At 49.2% G+C, this 23,576-nt stretch overlaps 1 protein-coding gene across 2 annotated transcripts in view; it reads right to left on the bottom strand.

Annotated features, from left to right (window-relative positions):
* The window catches only part of GTF2H1 (general transcription factor IIH subunit 1), a 51,694-nt gene extending 31,439 nt beyond the window's left edge, over positions 1-20,255 (bottom strand). For both annotated transcript variants that reach the window (XM_077453535.1, XM_077453534.1), the window contains exons 1-5: positions 20,101-20,255; positions 6,586-6,759; positions 4,446-4,638; positions 4,024-4,186; positions 1,096-1,189 (exon numbers count right to left, since the gene is read on the bottom strand). In XM_077453535.1, coding sequence (XP_077309661.1) covers positions 1,096-1,189; positions 4,024-4,186; positions 4,446-4,638; positions 6,586-6,739 — 604 coding nt within the window. In that variant the 5' untranslated portion in view covers positions 6,740-6,759; positions 20,101-20,255. The remainder of the gene's footprint in view (positions 1-1,095; positions 1,190-4,023; positions 4,187-4,445; positions 4,639-6,585; positions 6,760-20,100) is intronic.
* Positions 20,256-23,576: the final 3,321 nt, after the last annotated feature.

Genomic DNA, 23,576 nt, shown 5'->3' with positions numbered 1-23,576 from the left:
GCAGCCATAGCTCGCCAGCCCTCAAAATCCACTCTCAAAATGTGAGGTGAGTGGAATTTTGGGGGGCTGGTTGTGATAATATGTACAGCTTTACTAACACATGTCAAAGTTGCACAAATGTGTTCAAGCGTTACTATTTGTTTTACCCTTAGGCACAAACGGGATAATCAAATTAACTTAAATTGGGAAGTGTATATTTTAGAACCTGAAGAACCAGCCAGCAACTCACTCCTACTCCACCCCCCTGCACTCAAATAGTTAAAATTCAAGGCAGCAGCATCTGCTTGGAACTTTCAAGCTTCCAAAAAGTAGCTTAAAAGCGGAGTTCCGCCCACCCCCCCCCCCCCCCCAACAAAAAAAAACTTAACGTCAGCAGCTACAAGTGCTGTAACTGCTGACTTTTACTATTAGGACACTTACCTGACCAGAAATGCCACGATGTTGGCACCCCAGTCGATTTTGAGGTCAGCTCTCGGATGCTGCCATCGCCATTTGTGGTAAGGGAAAATGGAAGCTGGCTGTGAAGCCAAAAGGGTCCCTACTGTGCTACACTTTCTATCTAAACTATTTGCGGCTCTCTGCACAGCCAGCGATTACCTGCGGTGATCAATGCTCGACACACACAGAATGCATCCAGCAGCGATCACCGCAAATAAATGCTGGCTGTGCAGATAGCCGGGAAAAGCTGCTCCACCGGCGACCTATTATAGTGAACGGGGCTGGCAGCTGCACCCAGCCGATCTCAACCGCAGCAGTAAACAAAAGATTTCTGCCGCTACAATTCGCTGCGGCTTAATTTCGGATGTGAATGTAGCCTTAGTGACAGAATTTCTTTAACACAGGCATCCAATTCGCATGACAGGACTGGTTCTCAATGGAGCCGGTTCACTACGCGCCCCAGGGCAGCCGCGTTCTGCATTGCAGAAGGGTCCTGTGCCTCTTCTGGTCCATTTCAGGTGCAAATTCAGCCAAAAGTTTGGACCCTGAAACAGTGAACAGACACAATGGACCCCCTGACGTAGCCACGGCCGCAGCATATGTGAACCCAGCCTCAAACTTACTTTTGAATCATATACCATGCACATGAAAACTTGCCTGCAGGATAGGTGCGAAATATGGACTCAATGATATCTGTAGTGAGGTTATATCTCAGGCCGTTGCATCCATCAGTCTGAGGACGAACATCCGCCTTTAAAAAAAAAAAAAATAACACATAACTACATGTTGGCAAACGCATATCCCTCAAGGCAACCGACATGTCAGCACTGCTACTTTCTGTCCGTCACAAAACACATGAACACAACCTTTAAACATTCTGACCGACGGATGCAGAAATTACTGCCAAGCTGCAATCAGCGACATTGCTGTGAGCGTGGCCAGAGAATCACAAAAGGTTATTTTATGAAGCTAAAAAGGACCAATGTAGGCGGTATGGTCAGAATGTGGTCATTTCATGCAAATACCTTTTAAACCAATCTGTCCCTCGGCTCTCAGGTGGAGGCGCCGCCATCCTCAGTAAGGGAATCAGGAAGTGAAGCCTTGCAGATTCACAGCCTGGTTCCCTACGGCGCAAGTCGCGCTGCATGATCCCACTGGTCCCTGCTGTCTTCTGGGACCTGTGTCTCTCCCAGAAGACAGGGGGGGCGCGGAGGAGGCCACGGATATCTACGCCGGACATGGTGTAGATACCTGCGGATACTGCGGCTATCTATGCCCGGAAGTGGGAGGAAATACCTTGATTAGACAGGTATCTAGCAGTATCTAACAGCAGCCCCGGTATATGCGGCCAGTGACGTGAGAAAGGCTTTGTCCTCGATTCCTCCTTGGAAACTTCAAAAGGGAGACCAATATATATTTTATATTAAGATTCTTTTATCATTACTCACTCTTTAGAGTCTCCTGTCCTTTACCTGTATGCCTCTCAAGGTTTACACTACCACCCCCATTCTTTATATAGACGATCCTCGTTTAGCTATGGGGAATAAAAACGTCATAAGCTCATGATGAAGCGTTTCATAGAACGCGTAACATGTAGAGCACCTCTGAAGCTGAACCACCTATGATACACTGTTTCTGTAAAGAATTTCTGTGATTCTACTATATTTTATTCCTAGATTTTACACTATAACAAAATGGGAATGTATGAATCATTTAATTGTGATGTACTAGACAGTGTAATCATCATGCTCTGAGATATAATAATGGATGTTTTGTTGTTTTTAGAAATAAATATTGTTTGAATTGCTTTTTAAAAAAAAATTTGTGTCTATGCCTAAAAAGTCCATCAACGTCAACAATACCGTATATACTCGAGTATAGGTCGATCCGAATATAAGCCGAGGCCCCTAATTTACCACAAAAAACTGGGAAAACTTATTGACTCGAGTATAAGCCGGGGGTGGGAAATGCAGCAGCTACTGTAAGTGGCAAAGAGGGTCAACAATGCCCATCTGCAGCTGCATGTCTCACTGTGTCCTGTGTATACCTCCCTGTGTCCTGTGCAGATCTGCCTACCTCACTGTGTCCTGTGTATACCTCCCTGTGACCTGTGCAGATCTGCCTACCTCACTGTGTCCTGTGTATGCCTCCCTGTGTCCATTGCAGCCTACCTGTGCTAATCTTCATCCTTTGTGTCCTGTGCATGCCTCCGTGTGCCCATCTGCAGCCACCGATCAGCGTGTCATAAAAACATACGGCGGCCATTCCAGTATTCAAAAGCCGCGCCTCCTCTTCGTCTGTGATAGGCAGAACACTCAATTTCCCAGCAGTCAGTTTTCAGCCTATCACGGACATCCGCTCATCCTCGTCTGAGGTATGAGGATGAGGGGCTGTCCGTGATAGGCTGTCCGTGATAGGCTGTCCGTGATAGGCTGTCCGTGATAGGCTGTCCGTGATAGGCTGAAAACTGATTGCTGGGAAATTGAGTGTTCTGCCTATCAGACGAGAAGGAGGCGCGGCTTTTAAATACTGGAATGGCCGCTGTATGTTTTTATGACACGCTGGCCACCGTCTGTCTACATGACATGCCTGATCAGGTAGGCAGACGGCGGTGACTCGAGCATAAGCCGAGGGGGGCACTTTCAGCCTAAAAAAAAGGGCTGAAAATCTCGGCTTATACTCGAGTATATACGGTAGTTGTTTTTTTCTATAGTATAGACAGGTATCTACCCCCCCCGAAAGGTGCCAAATGTGACAATGGAGAGGGGAGGATTCTGAAAAGAAGAAGTTACATTTTTGGGTGGAACTGCTTTTGGGGGACACACAGGCCGAAAATTGTCCGAAAAACGGTTGGTTTGGTGGGAATTGGCTGACTTTTGGTAAGTGTGTACAGCTGTCAGTTCTACAAAAGCTGGTCTTGCAACCAGCTTCTGACGAATGAGCATGCTGGAAAACCAGCATCAGATCAGTGCTAGCAGCCAATGGCTACCAGCACTGATCATTGTGTTCTAGTGAGGACTCAGAACTCAATAGCACAGTGGGGGAGACCGCTGCACTAACATCCCTTGTGTTAGTATGGCAATCAGGTTTTTTTTTTTTTGTTCAAAAAAATTATCAAAATAAAACTTCAAGTGTTCAAGTGTGTACCCAGCTTTAGAAAGTCATGAAGCAAACATCTGCACGATGAGACAGATTGGGTAGAAGCTTTGGCCGACTTATGTCATTTACTAGTTCCTGGGCAGCGAGCTTACACCTCTTCACCAAGTCACTGCCTTGAAACTAAAGCCCCGTACACACTATCAGATTGTCTGCTGAGTTTTTCCTTCAGATTTACCAAAACCATATAATATGAGGTCAAACCTTAAGAGTTTCAATGTATATGCAATCAGGCAGGCCCTTCTACTACATGGTTTTGGTAAATCTGAAGGAAAAACTCAGCAGACAATCTGATAGTGTGTATGGGGCTTAACATGACAAGTTTGTCTCACAAAGCTTAGACTGTCTCCAAGTCTTACGCTTATACTCTATAAAAAGTTCCTTCACAAGTCTGCTGGATTAATCCTTTGTGTACCTGAAGACACTCACCAGGAAAGCTGCAGAAATCCCCACTTCCTGCTTGCTGTTCGACACGCTGTTCTCCAGGGAGTTCAGATTAAGACGATTGGTCCAAAACTCCTCAGCGCTGATCACCTGACTGACAACAAGGTCTTTGTAGAGCTGGAACAAGACTGGGTCCTCCTTTAGCATCCTTAAGGGAAAAAACAAAACCATCTGACTTCAGAATCTAAAACGGTGTATGAGCGAGCGAAAGGGACTGTATCCATGGTGACTAGGAATACAGGGGTCGTGACCACAACATTTCAACGCTAAATAACTTGTGGTCCACATAACTTACAATACATAGCATTCTCACTGAAAGAAAACTAAAAGTTCATCTCTACAAAGATGGAGGCATTAGCCATCCTCTCATTTCTCTCAGGTTCACCCCATCCACAGCTCCCCTATACCTGTTCTTCTCCTCCAGCTCCTTGTTGGCCTTCCTTTTGAATTTGGGAAGCAGCTGCTGCAGAAGCTCTTTAACGGCATCTCTTTCTTTTATTGCTGTGCTTTCATTAGAGAAATGGAAGTTTGATGTCTCCCCCGCGTGGAGGACAAGTTGCAGCTGGACTTTCGATTTGCCATCGGGGCTGATCTTTTGACCTGGGAGGCAAATACAACCAGACACTGGTAAGTCAAAGTGCTCAGAATAATCTCTACCCCCCCCCCCACAGTGGATGAGGTCACCAGTCTCTAGTGAATGGATAGGCTGCATTCTCAGTGACGTCACCGGTCTCTAGTGAATGGATAGGCTGCATTCTCAGTGACGTCACCAGTCTCTAGTGAATGGATAGGCTGCATTCTCAGTGACGTCACCAGTCTCTAGTGAATGGATAGGCTGCATTCTCAGTGACGTCACCAGTCTCTAGTGAATGGATAGGCTGCATTCTCAGTGACGTCACCAGTCTCTAGTGAATGGATAGGCTGCATTCTCAGTGACGTCACCAGTCTCTAGTGAATGGATAGGCTGCATTCTCAGTGACGTCACCGGTCTCTAGTGAATGGATAGGCTGCATTCTCAGTGACGTCACCGGTCTCTAGTGAATGGATAGGCTGCATTCTCAGTGACGTCACCGGTCTCTAGTGAATGGATAGGCTGCATTCTCAGTGAAGTCACCGGTCTCTAGTGAATGGATAGGCTGCATTCTCAGTGACGTCACCGGTCTCTAGTGAATGGATAGGCTGCATTCTCAGTGACGTCACCAGTCTCTAGTGAATGGATAGGCTGCATTCTCAGTGATGTCACTGGTCTCTAGTGAATGGATAGGCTGCATTCTCAGTGAAGTCACCGGTCTCTAGTGAATGGATAGGCTGCATTCTCAGTGACGTCACTGGTCTGTAGTGAATGGATAGGCTGCATTCTCAGTGACGTCACCAGTCTCTAGTGAATAGAGAGGCTGCATTCTCAGTGACGTCACCGGTCTCTAGTGAATGGATAGGCTGCATTCTCAGTGACGTCACCGGTCTCTAGTGAATGGATAGGCTGCATTCTCAGTGACGTCACCAGTCTCTAGTGAATGGATAGGCTGCATTCTCAGTGATGTCACTGGTCTCTAGTGAATAGAGAGGCTGCATTCTCAGTGACGTCACCGGTCTCTAGTGAATGGATAGGCTGCATTCTCAGTGACGTCACCGGTCTCTAGTGAATGGATTGGCTGCATTCTCAGGGATGTCACCGGTCTCTAGTGTATGATAGGCTGCATTCTCAGGGATGTCACCAGTCTAGTGAAAAGATTGGCTGAATTCTCGAGCAGCGGCGATTTGCGCGTGGTTTTAACCCCGCTATCGGCCGAATGCTGTAGCTAAAACGACGCTAAAAATAGCATTGTGTTTCTACCGCTGACGCCGCTCCTGCCACAGTGTGAAAGGGGCCCAAGAGAGTGCTCCTAATCTCAGCTTGAAATATTGCCGATAGGGGGGATCAAATATTTCACTCATTAAAATGCAAATCAATTTCTAAATTTTTGTGAAATTAGTTTTTCTTGATATTTTTTTTGCTATTCTCTCTCTCACTGTTAAAATAAACCGACCATTAAAATTATAGGACCGATCATTTGTCAGTGGCCAAACATACAAAATCAGCAGGGGATCAAATACTTTTTTATCCCCCTCACCGTACACGATTCTGCTCTCTCTGTAGCAGTAAAGCTACAATGGGCCGGTCTGCAACTGGCTAGGCAAGAAACCAGGAACTAAAGCAGGGGTCTCAAACTGGCGGCCCCCCAGCTGTTGTGAAACTACAAGTCCCATCATGCCTGTGGGAGTCAGGCTTGTAATTGTCAGAAAAAAAAGAAAGTGTAAAAACAGGTAAGTACAATTTACTTTCCCATCTAATTACCAAGGCCCCTTTCACACTTGTGCGACTATTTCTGCAACTTGGGACTGCAAAGTCGCATGACAAGTAGTATCCCATGATTGCCAATGAGTACCGTTCATATCTGTGAGACTTCAAGTCGCATCCACCGCAAAAAGTAGCCCCTGTACTACTATGGTCCGACTTGGAAGGCCTGAAACTCCACCATAGTTCCCCCCCATACAGGTGATACTTACACTTGATGTCTGCATACAGGTGGCTCACTGTGAACCGGTCCTTTCCTTCAGGGGCCCAGGCTATCCTCTCCGCCATCAGGTAAAGGGCCCCATCTTGTTTCTTCTGACGCACCTTCTTCACGATCAGTAACACTTCTTCGGATGATGTGGCCATGTCGGCGGTGCGGACGGGTGCTGGGGAACGTAGACAGGGACAGGTCAGGTAAGAGCTCAGTAACATATGGAAAGCCAATAAAGAGCAGAAGGGATGTACTGGCAGGAGCAATGTAATGGATAATCTGAGGAGTCAGAACACAGCGAGGTGCGCCGATCAGAGCGCTGCCAGCCCAGACACCTTCACATTACAGAAACCTGTGTTAGGATGTGCACTGTGACCAGAAAGTTTTCTTATTCAGTTTAATATTTTATATATATATATATATATATATATATATATATATATATATATATATATATATATATATATATATATATATATATGTGTTGTCACATGAAACATTATACATAAACCTGTTCTGAGTCTGCAAAGGACTTGAGACTGGGGTGGAGGTTCACCTTCCAGCAGGACAACGACCCGAAACATCCAGCCAGAGCTACAATGGAATGGTTTAGATCAAAGCACATTCATGTGTTAGAATGACCCAGCCAAAGTCCAGACCTAAATCCCATTGAGAATCTGTGGCAAGATTTGAAAAATCGCTGTTCACAGACGTTCTCCATCCAATCTGACATAGCTTGAGATATTTTGCAAAGAAGAATGGGCAGAAATGCCCCTCTCTAGATGTGCAAAGCTGGTAGAGACATTTCCAAAAAGACTTGCAGTTGTAATTGCAGAGAAAGGCGGTTCTACAAATTATTGACTCCGGGGGGCGCCATACAAATACCCCCCCACACTTTTCACATATTTATTTGTACAGAATTTTGAAAATCATTTATAATTTTCCTTCCATGTCACAATTATGAGCCACTTTGAGTTGATCCATCACATAAAATCCCAATAAAATACATTTGCGGTTTTGGTTGTAACATGACAAAGCGTGGAAAATGTCAAGGGGGTATGAATACTTTTTCAAAGCACTGTATAACTGTCCCTTATTCTATCCAAAAAGGAAAAAAAAAAAAAAAAAAGAAATGCTACCTTTACTTTAATGATTATTTGGACTAATAATACTCATAATAATTGTATTGAAATATACTATAACATATAATAAATTATATATATATATACTTCCCTAGCCAGTCCGCCACCACCCACCCCTGTCCCCTGATTTTTTTATTTATTTTTTTAAAGCAAGTTCACACCACAAAAACTCACTCGAGATGCATTTCTGCATGTGCGTTTTCACTGGATTCCAGTACATTTTTTTTCCTCCCTCTTGCTTTTCCTCCCACCGACACCAACGATGGGACACTATTCCTCCCGCCGACACCAACGATGGGACACTATTCCTACCGCCGACACCAACGATGGGACACTATTCCTCCCGCCGACACCAACGATGGGACACTATTCCTCCCGCCGACACCAACGATGGGACACTATTCCTCCCGCCGACACCAACGATGGGACACTATTCCTCCCGCCGACACCAACGATGGGACACTATTCCTACCGCCGACACCAACGATGGGACACTATTCCTACCGCCGACACCAACGATGGGACACTATTCCTACCACCGACACCAACGATGGGACACTATTCCTCCCACCGACACCAACGATGGGACACTATTCCTCCCACCGACACCAACGATGGGACACTATTCCTCCCACCGACACCAACGATGGGACACTATTCCTACCACCGACACCAACGATGGGACACTATTCCTACCACCGACACCAACGATGGGACACTATTCCTACCACCGACACCAACGATGGGACACTATTCCTACCACCGACACCAACGATGGGACACTATTCCTACCACCGACACCAACGATGGGACACTATTCCTACCACCGACACCAACGATGGGACACTATTCCTACCACCGACACCAACGATGGGACACTATTCCTACCACCGACAACAACGATGGGACACTATTCCTACCACCGACAACAACGATGGGACACTATTCCTACCACCGACACCAACGATGGGGCACTATTCCTACCACCGACACCAACGATGGGACACTATTCCTACCACCGACACCAACGATGGGACACTATTCCTACCACCGACACCAACGATGGGACACTATTCCTACCACCGACACCAACGATGGGACACTATTCCTACCACCGACACCAACGATGGGACACTATTCCTACCACCGACACCAACGATGGGACACTATTCCTACCGCCGACACCAACGATGGGACACTATTCCTCCCGCCGACACCAACGATGGGACACTATTCCTCCCGCCGACACCAACGATGGGACACTATTCCTCCCGCCGACACCAACGATGGGACACTATTCCTCCCGCCGACACCAACGATGGGACACTATTCCTCCCGCCGACACCAACGATGGGACACTATTCCTCCCGCCGACACCAACGATGGGACACTATTCCTACCGCCGACAACAACGATGGGACACTATTCCTACCACCGACAACAACGATGGGACACTATTCCTACCACCGACACCAACGATGGGACACTATTCCTACCACCGACACCAACGATGGGACACTATTCCTCCCACCGACACCAACGATGGGACACTATTCCTCCCACCGACACCAACTATGGGACACTATTCCTACCACCGACACCAACTATGGGACACTATTCCTACCACCGACAACAACGATGGGACACTATTCCTACCACCGACACCAACGATGGGACACTATTCCTACCACCGACACCAACGATGGGACACTATTCCTACCACCGACACCAACGATGGGACACTATTCCTACCACCGACACCAACGATGGGACACTATTCCTACCACCGACAACAACGATGGGACACTATTCCTACCACCGACACCAACGATGGGACACTATTCCTACCACCGACACCAACGATGGGACACTATTCCTACCACCGACACCAACGATGGGACACTATTCCTACCACCGACACCAACGATGGGACACTATTCCTACCACCGACACCAACGATGGGACACTATTCCTACCACCGACACCAACGATGGGACACTATTCCTACCACCGACACCAACGATGGGACACTATTCCTACCACCGACACCAACGATGGGACACTATTCCTACCACCGACACCAACGATGGGACACTATTCCTACCACCGACACCAACGATGGGACACTATTCCTACCACCGACACCAACGATGGGACACTATTCCTACCACCGACACCAACGATGGGACACTATTCCTACCACCGACACCAACGATGGGACACTATTCCTACCACCGACACCAACGATGGGACACTATTCCTACCACCGACACCAACGATGGGACACTATTCCTACCACCGACACCAACGATGGGACACTATTCCTACCACCGACACCAACGATGGGACACTATTCCTACCACCGACACCAACGATGGGGCACTATTCCTACCACCGACACCAACGATGGGACACTATTCCTACCACCGACACCAACGATGGGACACTATTCCTACCAACGATGGGACACTATTCCTACCGCCGACACCAACGATGGGACACTATTCCTACCGCCGACACCAACGATGGGACACTATTCCTACCGCCGACACCAACGATGGGACACTATTCCTCCCGCCGACACCAACGATGGGACACTATTCCTACCACCGACACCAACGATGGGGCACTATTCCTACCACCGACACCAACGATGGGACACTATTCCTACCACCGACACCAACGATGGGACACTATTCCTACCAACGATGGGACACTATTCCTACCGCCGACACCAACGATGGGACACTATTCCTACCAACGATGGGACACTATTCCTACCGCCGACACCAACGATGGGACACTATTCCTACCGCCGACACCAACGATGGGACACTATTCCTACCGCCGACACCAACGATGGGACACTATTCCTCCCGCCGACACCAACGATGGGACACTATTCCTACCACCGACACCAACGATGGGGCACTATTCCTACCACCGACACCAACGATGGGACACTATTCCTACCACCGACACCAACGATGGGACACTATTCCTACCAACGATGGGACACTATTCCTACCGCCGACACCAACGATGGGACACTATTCCTACCGCCGACACCAACGATGGGACACTATTCCTCCCGCCGACACCAACGATGGGACACTATTCCTCCCGCCGACACCAACGATGGGACACTATTCCTCCCGCCGACACCAACGATGGGACACTATTCCTCCCGCCGACACCAACGATGGGACACTATTCCTACCGCCGACACCAAGGATGGGACACTATTCCTACCGCCGACACCAACGATGGGACACTATTCCTACCGCCGACACCAACGATGGGACACTATTCCTACCGCCGACACCAACGATGGGACACTATTCCTACCGCCGACACCAACGATGGGACACTATTCCTACCGCCGACACCAACGATGGGACACTATTCCTACCACCGACACCAACGATGGGACACTATTCCTACCACCGACACCAACGATGGGACACTATTCCTACCACCGACACCAACGATGGGACACTATTCCTACCACCGACACCAACGATGGGACACTATTCCTACCACCGACACCAACGATGGGACACTATTCCTACCACCGACACCAACGATGGGACACTATTCCTACCAACGATGGGACACTATTCCTACCACCGACACCAACGATGGGACACTATTCCTACCACCGACACCAACGATGGGACACTATTCCTACCACCGACACCAACGATGGGACACTATTCCTACCACCGACACCAACGATGGGACACTATTCCTACCACCGACACCAACGATGGGACACTATTCCTACCACCGACACCAACGATGGGACACTATTCCTACCACCGACACCAACGATGGGACACTATTCCTACCACCGACACCAACGATGGGACACTATTCCTACCAACGATGGGACACTATTCCTACCGCCGACACCAACGATGGGACACTATTCCTACCGCCGACACCAACGATGGGACACTATTCCTCCCGCCGACACCAACGATGGGGCACTATTCCTCCCGCCGACACCAACGATGGGGCACTATTCCTCCCGCCGACACCAACGATGGGGCACTATTCCTCCCGCCGACACCAACGATGGGGCACTATTCCTCCCGCCGACACCAACGATGGGGCACTATTCCTCCCGCCGACACCAACGATGGGGCACTATTCCTCCCGCCGACACCAACGATGGGGCACTATTCCTCCCGCCGACACCAACGATGGGACACTATTCCTCCCGCCGACACCAACGATGGGACACTATTCCTCCCGCCGACACCAACGATGGGACACTATTCCTCCCGCCGACACCAACGATGGGACACTATTCCTACCGCCGACACCAACGATGGGACACTATTCCTACCGCCGACACCAACGATGGGACACTATTCCTACCGCCGACACCAACGATGGGACACTATTCCTACCACCGACACCAACGATGGGACACTATTCCTACCACCGACACCAACGATGGGACACTATTCCTACCACCGACACCAACGATGGGACACTATTCCTACCACCGACACCAACGATGGGACACTATTCCTACCACCGACACCAACGATGGGACACTATTCCTACCACCGACACCAACGATGGGACACTATTCCTACCACCGACACCAACGATGGGACACTATTCCTACCACCGACACCAACGATGGGACACTATTCCTACCACCGACACCAACGATGGGACACTATTCCTACCACCGACACCAACGATGGGACACTATTCCTACCACCGACACCAACGATGGGACACTATTCCTACCACCGACACCAACGATGGGACACTATTCCTACCACCGACACCAACGATGGGACACTATTCCTCCCACCGACACCAACGATGGGACACTATTCCTCCCACCGACACCAACGATGGGACACTATTCCTCCCACCGACACCAACGATGGGACACTATTCCTACCACCGACACCAACGATGGGACACTATTCCTACCACCGACACCAACGATGGGACACTATTCCTACCACCGACACCAACGATGGGACACTATTCCTACCACCGACACCAACGATGGGACACTATTCCTACCACCGACACCAACGATGGGACACTATTCCTACCACCGACACCAACGATGGGACACTATTCCTACCGCCGACACCAACGATGGGGCACTATTCCTACCGCCGACACCAACGATGGGACACTATTCCTCCCGCCGACACCAACGATGGGGCACTATTCCTCCCGCCGACACCAACGATGGGGCACTATTCCTCCCGCCGACACCAACGATGGGACACTATTCCTCCCGCCGACACCAACGATGGGACACTATTCCTCCCGCCGACACCAACGATGGGACACTATTCCTCCCGCCGACACCAACGATGGGACACTATTCCTACCGCCGACACCAACGATGGGACACTATTCCTACCGCCGACACCAACGATGGGACACTATTCCTACCACCGACACCAACGATGGGACACTATTCCTACCGCCGACACCAACGATGGGACACTATTCCTACCACCGACACCAACGATGGGACACTATTCCTACCACCGACACCAACGATGGGACACTATTCCTACCACCGACACCAACGATGGGACACTATTCCTACCACCGACACCAACGATGGGACACTATTCCTACCACCGACACCAACGATGGGACACTATTCCTACCACCGACACCAACGATGGGACACTATTCCTACCACCGACACCAACGATGGGACACTATTCCTACCACCGACACCAACGATGGGACACTATTCCTACCACCGACACCAACGATGGGACACTATTCCTACCACCGACACCAACGATGGGACACTATTCTTACCACCGACACCAACGATGGGACACTATTCCTCCCACCGACACCAACGATGGGACACTATTCCTCCCACCGACACCAACGATGGGACACTATTCCTCCCACCGACACCAACGATGGGACACTATTCCTCCCACCGACACCAACGATGGGACACTATTCCTCCCACCGACACCAACGATGGGACACTATTCCTCCCACCGACACCAACGATGGGACACTATTCCTACCACCGACACCAACGATGGGACACTATTCCTACCACCGACACCAACGATGGGACACTATTCCTACCACCGACACCAACGATGGGACACTATTCCTACCACCGACACCAACGATGGGACACTATTCCTACCACCGACACCAACGATGGGACACTATTCCTACCACCGACACCAACGATGGGACACTATTCCTACCACCGACACCAACGATGGGACACTATTCCTACCACCGACACCAACGATGGGACACTATTCCTACCACCGACACCAACGATGGGACACTATTCCTACCACCGACACCAACGATGGGACACTATTCCTACCACCGACACCAACGATGGGACACTATTCCTACCACCGACACCAACGATGGGACACTATTCCTACCACCGACACCAACGATGGGACACTATTCCTACCACCGACACCAACGATGGGGCACTATTCCTCCCACCGACACCAACGATGGGACACTATTCCTACCACCGACACCAACGATGGGACACTATTCCTACCACCGACACCAACGATGGGACACTATTCCTACCACCGACACCAACGATGGGGCACTATTCCTACCACCGACACCAACGATGGGACACTATTCCTCCCACCGACACCAACGATGGGACACTATTCCTCCCACCGACACCAACGATGGGACACTATTCCTCCCACCGACACCAACGATGGGGCACTATTCCTCCCACCGACACCAACGATGGGGCACTATTCCTACCACCGACACCAACGATGGGGCACTATTCCTACCACCGACACCAACGATGGGACACTATTCCTACCACCGACACCAACGATGGGGCACTATTCCTACCACCGACACCAACGATGGGACACTATTCCTCCCACTGACACCAATGATGGGGCACTATTTCTACCCCCCGACACCAACGATGGGGCACTATTCCTCCCACCGACACCAATGATGGGGCACTATTCCTACCCCCGACATCAATGATGGGGCACTATTCCTACCACCGACACCAATGATGGGGCACTATTGCTCCCACCGACACCAATGATGGGGCACTATTGCTCCCACCGACACCAATGATGGGGCACTATTCCTCCCACCGACACCAATGATGGGGCACTATTGCTCCCACCGACACCAATGATGGGGCACTATTCCTCCCACAGACACCAATGATGGGGCACTATTCCTACCACAGACGCCAACGATGGGGCACTATTCCTACCACAGACGCCAACGATGGGGCACTATTCCTACCACCGACACCAATGATGGGGCACTATTCCTACCACCGACACCAACGATGGGACACTATTCCTCCCACCGACACCAATGATGGGGCACTATTCCTACCACCGACACCAATGATGGGGCACTATTGCTCCCACCGACACCAATGATGGGGCACTATTCCTACCACCGACACCAATGATGGGGCAATATTCCTCCCACCGACACCAATGATGGGGCACTATTCCTACCAATGATGGGGCACTATTCCTCCCACCGACACCAATGATGGGGCACTATTCCTCCCACCGACACCAATGATGGGACACTATTCATCCCTCAAAAACAAAACAAAAAACTGATTTTTTGATTTTTTTTATTTCAAATGCTTTTGGAGTAAAAATCTGTCTAAAAATAGTTTACCATTTAAGAAACATTAATAATTAATGATTTAATTTATTCAGCATGAAATGGAGCTTAGTTATGTAGCATGAGGCTGCAATATTTACATTTTTGGTAGACTCATTCAGTGAATCCAAGCTGAGATAACATGCTCTGCATTGATGCATTCACACAATTTCACAGTAAGCATGAGATAGACAAACTTCCGGACTATTCCTGTATCCCATTGTTTTGCAAATCTATGTACACTACAAACTGTATGATTGAATTGGTTCTGATGTCGCTGTTTTACTGACCTGACAGCTTATTATTCTAAACAGGAAACCTTCTATTTGTTTGCAAATATTAAAGATTCCAACTACCAGCAAGATTGAGTCCTTACATTTAAAGAGCACCTGTCATTTCAGATCCATCATGGCAGCGCCTGTTAGTGGGCATCCACTCACCCGCTGCCACCACGTCCCTCACCTGTTGTGTCACTGCCCAATCGCCAGCCGTCCCATTAAAGTGAATGGGACTGTCGGCGAGTCACCAGCGGGTCAGAGGAGGAGCCTCCGCAGGACAGAAATTATGACAGTTGCTCTTTAATTAAAATCGAGTTGATTTAAATCAAATCCATCCGGCCTACCGCACACTTTTACCCCCTTCCTGCCCAGGCCAATTTTCAGCCTTCAGTGCTGACGCACTTTGAATGACAATTGCGCGGTCATGCAACACTGTACCCATATGAAAAATTGTTATCTTTTTTTTGGGACAGATAGAGGTTTTTTTTGGTGGTGTTTAAAGGGGCATTCCGACCGCGCTTTTTTTTTTTTAAAGCTAGCAGCTAAAAACACTGTAGCTGCTGACTTTTAATAAGCGCACTTACCTGTCCAGCGAGCCCGTGATGTTGCCCCCCCCGAGGCCGACCCGTCCATCAGATCGGCTGTCGTGCCACCACCTTAACGAAGACAAACAGGCAGTGGAGCCTTGCGGCTTCACTGCCCGTTTCCTACTGCGCATGCGTGAGTCGCGCAGCACTTTGTGCCAGAAGGCAACAAGGCCACTCGCCGAAGAGAAAGAAGCGCCGCGGAATAGGAAGAGGCAGATTAGGAAGACTGCCTAGCAACAGGGGTTTCTGCTAAGTAAATTTTTTTTTTCTAATTTTTTTTTTTTTTAAGAATATTAATGCTTTTTTTTATTTTAGGGTGGCCCTCCACTTTAGCAAAAAATAAATACCCCAAAGGTGATTAAATACCACCAAAAGAAAGCTCTATCTGTCCCAAAAAAAGATAACAATTTAATTTTTTTTGTTTTTTTTGTCAAATTTTTTTGATCCTTTTTTTTTTTTTATGACCTTTGGGGTATTTATTTTTTGCTAAAAAAACAAAACAAAAAAAATAAATAAAAAGGGGATAAAAAAAAAAATTGACAAAAAAAAAAAAAAAAAAAATGAAATTGTTATCCTTTTTGGGGACAGATAGAGCTTTCTTTTGGTGGCATTTAATCACCTTTGGGGGAGTAAATTTTTGCAAAAACAAAAAAAAATAGAAAATAAACAATTGACAGAAATATGAAAATATACTAGAAAAGCTACAATTTCTGGGGAAATTATGTGAAGTGTTCTTGCCTCCAACTACTGGAGTGGGCAAGTCAAAAAGTTGAAGAAGTCCCATCACTAGCTGAAAGAGCTGAACATTTTTTTCAAAAATTATTTATTTTTTTCAAAAATTATTTATTTTTTTCAAAAAAAAAAAAATTTCTTCAAATTATTTTTTTCTTTATTTTTTTTTTCATGGGGTGGTCATAATGTTTTGGCCGATAATGGGGTGGTCATAAATTATTTGGGTGATCATGTTGTGGACAAACTGTTTTGGCTAATAGTTTTTTGAAACAAAAAAACCTACAATTTTGAAAAAAAATATATTTTTTTTCTACTTTTTGCTATAATGAATATACACCCGCCCCCCCCCCCCCCCAAAAAAAAAAAAGAATTAATAATAATAATTAATAATTTCTTCCTCAGTTTAGGCCAATATGTATTCTACATATTTTTAGTAAAAAAATAAAAATAAAAAATAAATACGCAACACGCGTATATTGATTGGTTTGCGCAAAAGTTATAGCGTTTACAAACTATGGGATTTAGGGCATTTTTATTATTATTTTTTACTAGTAATGGCCGCGATCAGGACTGCGTCATTGCGGCGCACAGATCGGACACTTTTTTTTTTTTTTTTTTGGGACCAGTGACATTTATACAGCGATCACAGCTAAAAATAGCCACCGATTAATGTATACATGTGACTGGCAGGGAAGGGGTTAACACTAGGGGGCGATCAAGGGGTTAAATGTGTTCCCTAGGGAGGCGTTTCTGTGTGGGGGGGCTGGGCTGACTGGAGGAGGAGAGAGATCGTTGTTAAATTGTTTTCCAAATAGTTTACAAAATAAATGTGTGAAAAGTGTGGGGAGCGTTTGTATTCAGTCCTCTTTTACTCCGATACCCCCCAACTAAAATCTAGTGCAACCAATCGCCTTCAGGAGGTCACCTAATTAGTAAATAGAGTAAACCTGTGTGTAATGCAATCAGTATAAATACAGCTGTTCTGTGAAGCCCTCAGAGGTTTGTTAGAGAACCTTAGTGAGCAAACGGCATCATGAAGGCCAAGGAGAAGATTCAAGTTTTGGAATGGCTCAGCCAGAGCCCAGACCCGAATCCCAATGAAAATCTGTGGGGTGATCTGAAGAGGGCTGTGCACGGGAGACGCCCTCGCAATCTGACAGATTTGGAGTGTTTTTTTTGCAAAGAGCGGGCAAAATATTGCCAAGACAAGATGTGCCATGCTGATTAGACTCCTACCCAAAAAGACTGAGTGCTGGAATAACATCCGAAGGTGCTTCACCAAAGTATTAGTGTGAGGGGTGTGCAGACTTATGTATCCAGATTATTTTATTTTTACTTCCCTCCACCTAAAGGATTTCAGTTGTACAGTTTATGGGTCACATTAAAGGTGGAAAATATTCCCAAACTATTTACTTTTGTCATCACAGAAACCTGACATTTTATCAGGGGTGTGTAGACTTTTTATAACCACTGTATATTGGGGGAGGAGGTGACAGGAAGGGGGCGCATCTCTGCTGTCGCCCCTCGGAGAGCATCTCTACCCTCGCCCCCGCAGAACATCTCTACCCTCGCCCCCGCAGAACATCTCTACCCTCGCCCCCGCCCCTCGCAGAGCATCTCTACCCTCGCCCCCACAGAACATCTCTACCCTCGCCCCCACAGAACATCTCTACCCTCGCAGAGCATGTCTACCCTCACCTCTGCAGAACATCTCTACCCTCCCAGAACATCTCTACCGTCGCCCCCCGCCTCCGCAGAACATCTCTACCGTCGCCCCCCGCCTCCGCAGAACATCTCTACCGTCGCCCCCCGCCTCCGCAGAACATCTCTACCGTCGCCCCCCGCCTCCGCAGAACATCTCTACCGTCGCCCCCCGCCTCCGCAGAACATCTCTACCGTCGCCCCCGCCTCCACCTCCGCAGAACATCTCTACCGTCGCCCCCGCCTCCACCTCCGCAAAGCATCTCTACCCTCGCCCCCGCAGAACATCTCTACCCCCGCATCTCTACCCTCGCCCCCGCAGAACATCTCTACCCTCGCCCCCGCAGAACATCTCTACCCCCGCCCCCCGCAGAACATCTCTATCCCCGCAGAGCATCTCTACCCTCGCCTCCGCAGAGCATCTCTACCCTCGCCTCCGCAGAGCATCTCTACCCTTGCAGAACATCTCTACCCTCGCCGTCGCCCCCGCCGAGCATCTCTACCGTCGCCCCCGCAGAACATCTCTACCGTCGCCCCCGCCCCCGCAGAACATCTCTACCGTCGCCCCCGCCTCCGCAGAACATCTCTACCGTCGCCCCCGCCTCCGCAGAACATCTCTACCGTCGCCCCCGCCTCCGCAGAACATCTCTACCGTCGCCCCCGCCTCCGCAGAACATCTCTACCGTCGCCCCCACCTCCGCAGAACATCTCTACCGTCGCCCCCACCTCCGCAGAACATCTCTACCGTCGCCCCCACCTCCGCAGAACATCTCTACCGTCGCCCCCACCTCCGCAGAACATCTCTACCGTCGCCTCCACCTCCGCAGAACATCTACCGTCGCCCCCGCAGAACATCTCTACCGTCGCCCCCGCCTCCATCCCTGCAGAACAACTCTACCGTCGCCCCCGCCTCCATCTCTACCGTCGCCCCCGCCTCCATCTCCGCAGAACATCTCTCCCATCTGCAACCTTGCAGAACATCTCTTAATTTCCCCCTCTCTGAAGAACATCTTTGCTGTCACCCCTCTCCCATCCCGGCAGAACATCTCTCTCGTCACCCCTTCGCAGAAAATTTCACATTTCTCTGCAAAACATCTTTTCATCCCCCCCCCCCCCCCCCCACCTCTGAGGAACATCCCTTCTGCCACCACACTCCCATATCTGCAGAGCATCTCTTCTCTCCAGTCAGGCATTTCTCTTGCTTCCCCAATCTGCCATGCTTGCAGAACGTCTCCTCACCCCCCACCTCTCTGCAGAACATCTCTCCTGCAGAGTCTCTCTCCTCAGGTAGGTCGGAGCCCCCGGTGTCCGGACCCGGCGGTAGGTGGGTATGTGGTGTGTATTGGGAGACATACATCCGGTAGAAGGGGGTGGGGTGGGGAGGACAGACACATACCGTTCCGGTCAGGCGTACAGCGGCTCCATGCTCCCCGGCGGCCCCTCTCGCCGCTTCCTCTTCCCTTCCTCAAGCTCTGTGTACGATGCCCCGCACCGACCAATCCATCCTTCCCCACACACCGCCCCGCATTGGCTGCCCGGGGGGTCACATGACACCTCTGACAGCCAAGCTAAGGTACCGGGCCGCTCATTGGCTGACGGCGGCCGACTGCCGGGCTCAGGGCGGAGTTGTGGGCGGAGGAGCGGTGGGTTGGTTCTCTGTGGTCATATGGTAGATGGAAGCCCAGCAATCCCTGAAAGACTTCTAAAATGTGGGCGTGGCTATAAGGTTGATAAACGGGAAGTATAAAAGCGACGCGCCTCCTCCACCAACAAAATGGCCGCGATAGTTCTCTTACCTCAGGGGAATGCTTGATAAACACCGACATTGCCTTTAAATGCTGATATAAGTGGCGGTAAGGGGGCCACTGAATGTGTAAAATAAGAAATAATTGTGGCCCTGAAATGTGCCTAACATTAAAGTGGGACTTCAGTCAGAGGTGCAGGTGAGTGACCGTGTCTGAGGTGATGATCTGCTGGATGGTCTGTGTGGGGGTAGAAGGGGTTCACATCAAGTCCTGTACCATGTCTGCACCCGCCATGTCTGCACCCCTTCACCCGCCACGTCCTCACCCGCTGCGTCCGAACCCACCACCACGTCCGCACGCCGCTGTGTCCGCACGCCTCACCCGCCACGTCTGCACCCCTCACCCGCTGTGTTCGCACCCCCTCACCCACCACGTCTGCACCCCCTCCCCCACCACGTTCTCACCCGCCACGTTCTCACCCGCCGCGTCCGCACCCCCTCACCCGCCGCGTCCGCACCCCCTCACCCACCGCGTCCGCACCCCCTCACCTGCCGCGTCCGCACCCCCTCACCTGCCGCGTCCGCACCCCCTCATCTGCCACTTCTGCACCCCCTCACCCGCCACGTCTGCACCCCCTCACCCACCACCACGTCCGCACGCCCCCTCACCCGCTGTGTCCGCACCCCCTCACCCACTACGTCTTCACCCGCCACGTCCTCACCCGCTGCGTTCGCACCCCGTCACCCACCATGTCCGCACGTTCTCACCCGCCACGTCTGCACCCCCTCACCCGCCACGTCTGCACCCCCTCACCCGCCATGTCCTCACCCGCCACGTCCGCACTCCCTCACCCGCCACGTCCTCACCCGCCACGTCCGCACTCCCTCACCCGCCACGTCCTCACCCGCCATGTCCGCATCCGCCAGGTCCGTGCCCCCTCATCCGCCACGTCTGCACCCCCTCACCCGCCAGGTCCACACCCCCTCACCCGCCACGTCCACACTCCCTCACCTGCTATCCTCTAACCCACCATCTCCGCACACAATTATCCCGTAGTTTTTAGGATTAAAGATACAACTATGTTGGTGTCTCTTGTCAATTTTACATCGTATTTTTTAAAAAGTAACTGCCGACTCCCAAATTGTCATTTGAAGTAAAACACATAGCCAATTATTATTATCCACAATTGTTTTTATTGTGCATTAAAAAAAGAAAACAAATAAAATTAGACATGTTATCTGCCAATAGAACTTAACCAAAAAGTACATTCTATGCATCCAAAAATATAGAAAATGTACCAAATCAAATCATTATTATTCAACCAAAAAATAAAATAAAAGTCTCATGCATGTGTGCTGCTTCTTAATATAAGGGGGTCAGCAATGCCAAGAGTTGGTGAAAGCAGGGGTCCGTCATCCGGAGATAATTCCGAAAAGCATCCAAATTATTCTCTTGGAGCTCCCGCAGCAAAGGCATATGACATAAATGGTCACGATTAATAAAGCCAACCAATTTTTGGTCCAAGAAATCCTCCTCCTCCTGTTCCTGGACTGGGCTTGGGTCAAAGCAATAACTCCAAGGCCAATAATAAATAACACGTTATCTCCTCCGATTCCGCAACATGGCTGGTTGACAAACGGCCGCTCAGAAACAAACTGAAAAGCGTGAATCAACACTCACCAAACATCTACCTACACGAAATTAGCAGAAGGAGCCCAAAGGGTGGCGCTAAAGAGCTGAAAAACCACGTAGTACGTCAGTACGTTCGTGTTTGTTGACCGACAATTCCTTGACGTTTGTATAAATCTCCTCAACTGCGTGAATCGCCGTCATTGTACGTCGGGCACATACACAGTGATCTGTGGCCGCACTTGTGCCCATTCGCTAGCTGGGGAGCCAGCCAGCGGACTCTATGTCACCCCTAGTGATTAGGAACAGCGATCTCTCTCTCTCTCTCTCTCGTCAGCCCAGCCCCCCACAGTTAGACCCCTTTCACACCGAGGGCGTTTTGCAGGTGCTATAGCGTTAGAAATAGCACCTGCAATCCGCCCTCAAACTGCTGCACCATTGTCTCCATTGTGAAAGCCCGAGGGCTTTCACACTGGAGCGGTGCACTGGCAGGACGTCAGAAAAAGTCCTGCCAGCAGCTTCTTTGGAGTGGTGTGTTTACCGCTGCTCCCCATTGAAATAAGTGGGGCAGTGCTGCAATACCACCGGCAAAACGCCAATATTGCGGGCGGTTTTAACCCTTTCTCGGCCGCTAGCGGGGGGTAAAAGTGCCCTGCTAGTGGCCGAAATGTGCTGCAAATCCGACGGTAAAACGCCGCTAACAATAGTGGCGTTTTACGGCCGACGCTATGGGCGCGGCAGTGTGAAAGGGGTCTTAGAAACACCTCCCAGGGAATACATTGATCCCTAGTGTTGACCCCTTCCCTGCCAGTGTCATTTATACAGTAATCAGTGCATTTTTATAGCACTAATCACTGTATAAATGTCACTGGTCCCAAAAAAAAGTGTCAAAAGTGTCTGATCTGTCTGCCGCAATGTTGACAGTCCTGCTAAAAATCACTGATCACCGCCATTACTAGAAAGAAAATAAAGAAAAATAAAGAAAAAAATAAAGAAAAATGACATAAATCTATCCCCTATTTTGTAGACGTGATAACTTTTGCGCAAACCAATCAATATACGCTAATTGGGATTTTACCAAAAATATGTATCAAAATACATATTGGCCTAAACTGAAGAAGACATTTTTTATTTTTTTTTATTTTTTTGGGGGGATATTTATTATAGCGAAAGGTTAAAAATATAGTTTTTATTTTTTTTCACAATTGACGCTCTTTTTTTTTTTTTTTGTTTATAGCGCAAAAAATAAAAACCACAGAGGTGATCAAATACCGCCAAAAGAAAGCTCTATTTGTGCGGAAAAAAAAAATACATCAACTTAGTTTGGGTACAGCGTCGCGCAATTGTCAGCTAAAGCGACGCAGTGCCGTAACGCAAAAAATGGCCTGGTCAGGAAGTGGGTAAATCGTTCCAGGGCTGAAGTGGTTAAAAAAAAAAAAAAAATCCTGTCCAAAAAATACTGACCCGTGTGGCGCAATGGAAAATATGCAAATATGCG

The sequence above is a fragment of the Lithobates pipiens genome, unplaced genomic scaffold (genome assembly GCF_037356315.1).
Source record: "Lithobates pipiens isolate NorthernLeopardFrog02 unplaced genomic scaffold, aLitPip1_a1.2 Scaffold_24, whole genome shotgun sequence".
Classification (NCBI taxonomy): Eukaryota; Metazoa; Chordata; class Amphibia; order Anura; family Ranidae; genus Lithobates; species Lithobates pipiens.
This window is presented reverse-complemented; position numbering and strand designations above follow the sequence as displayed.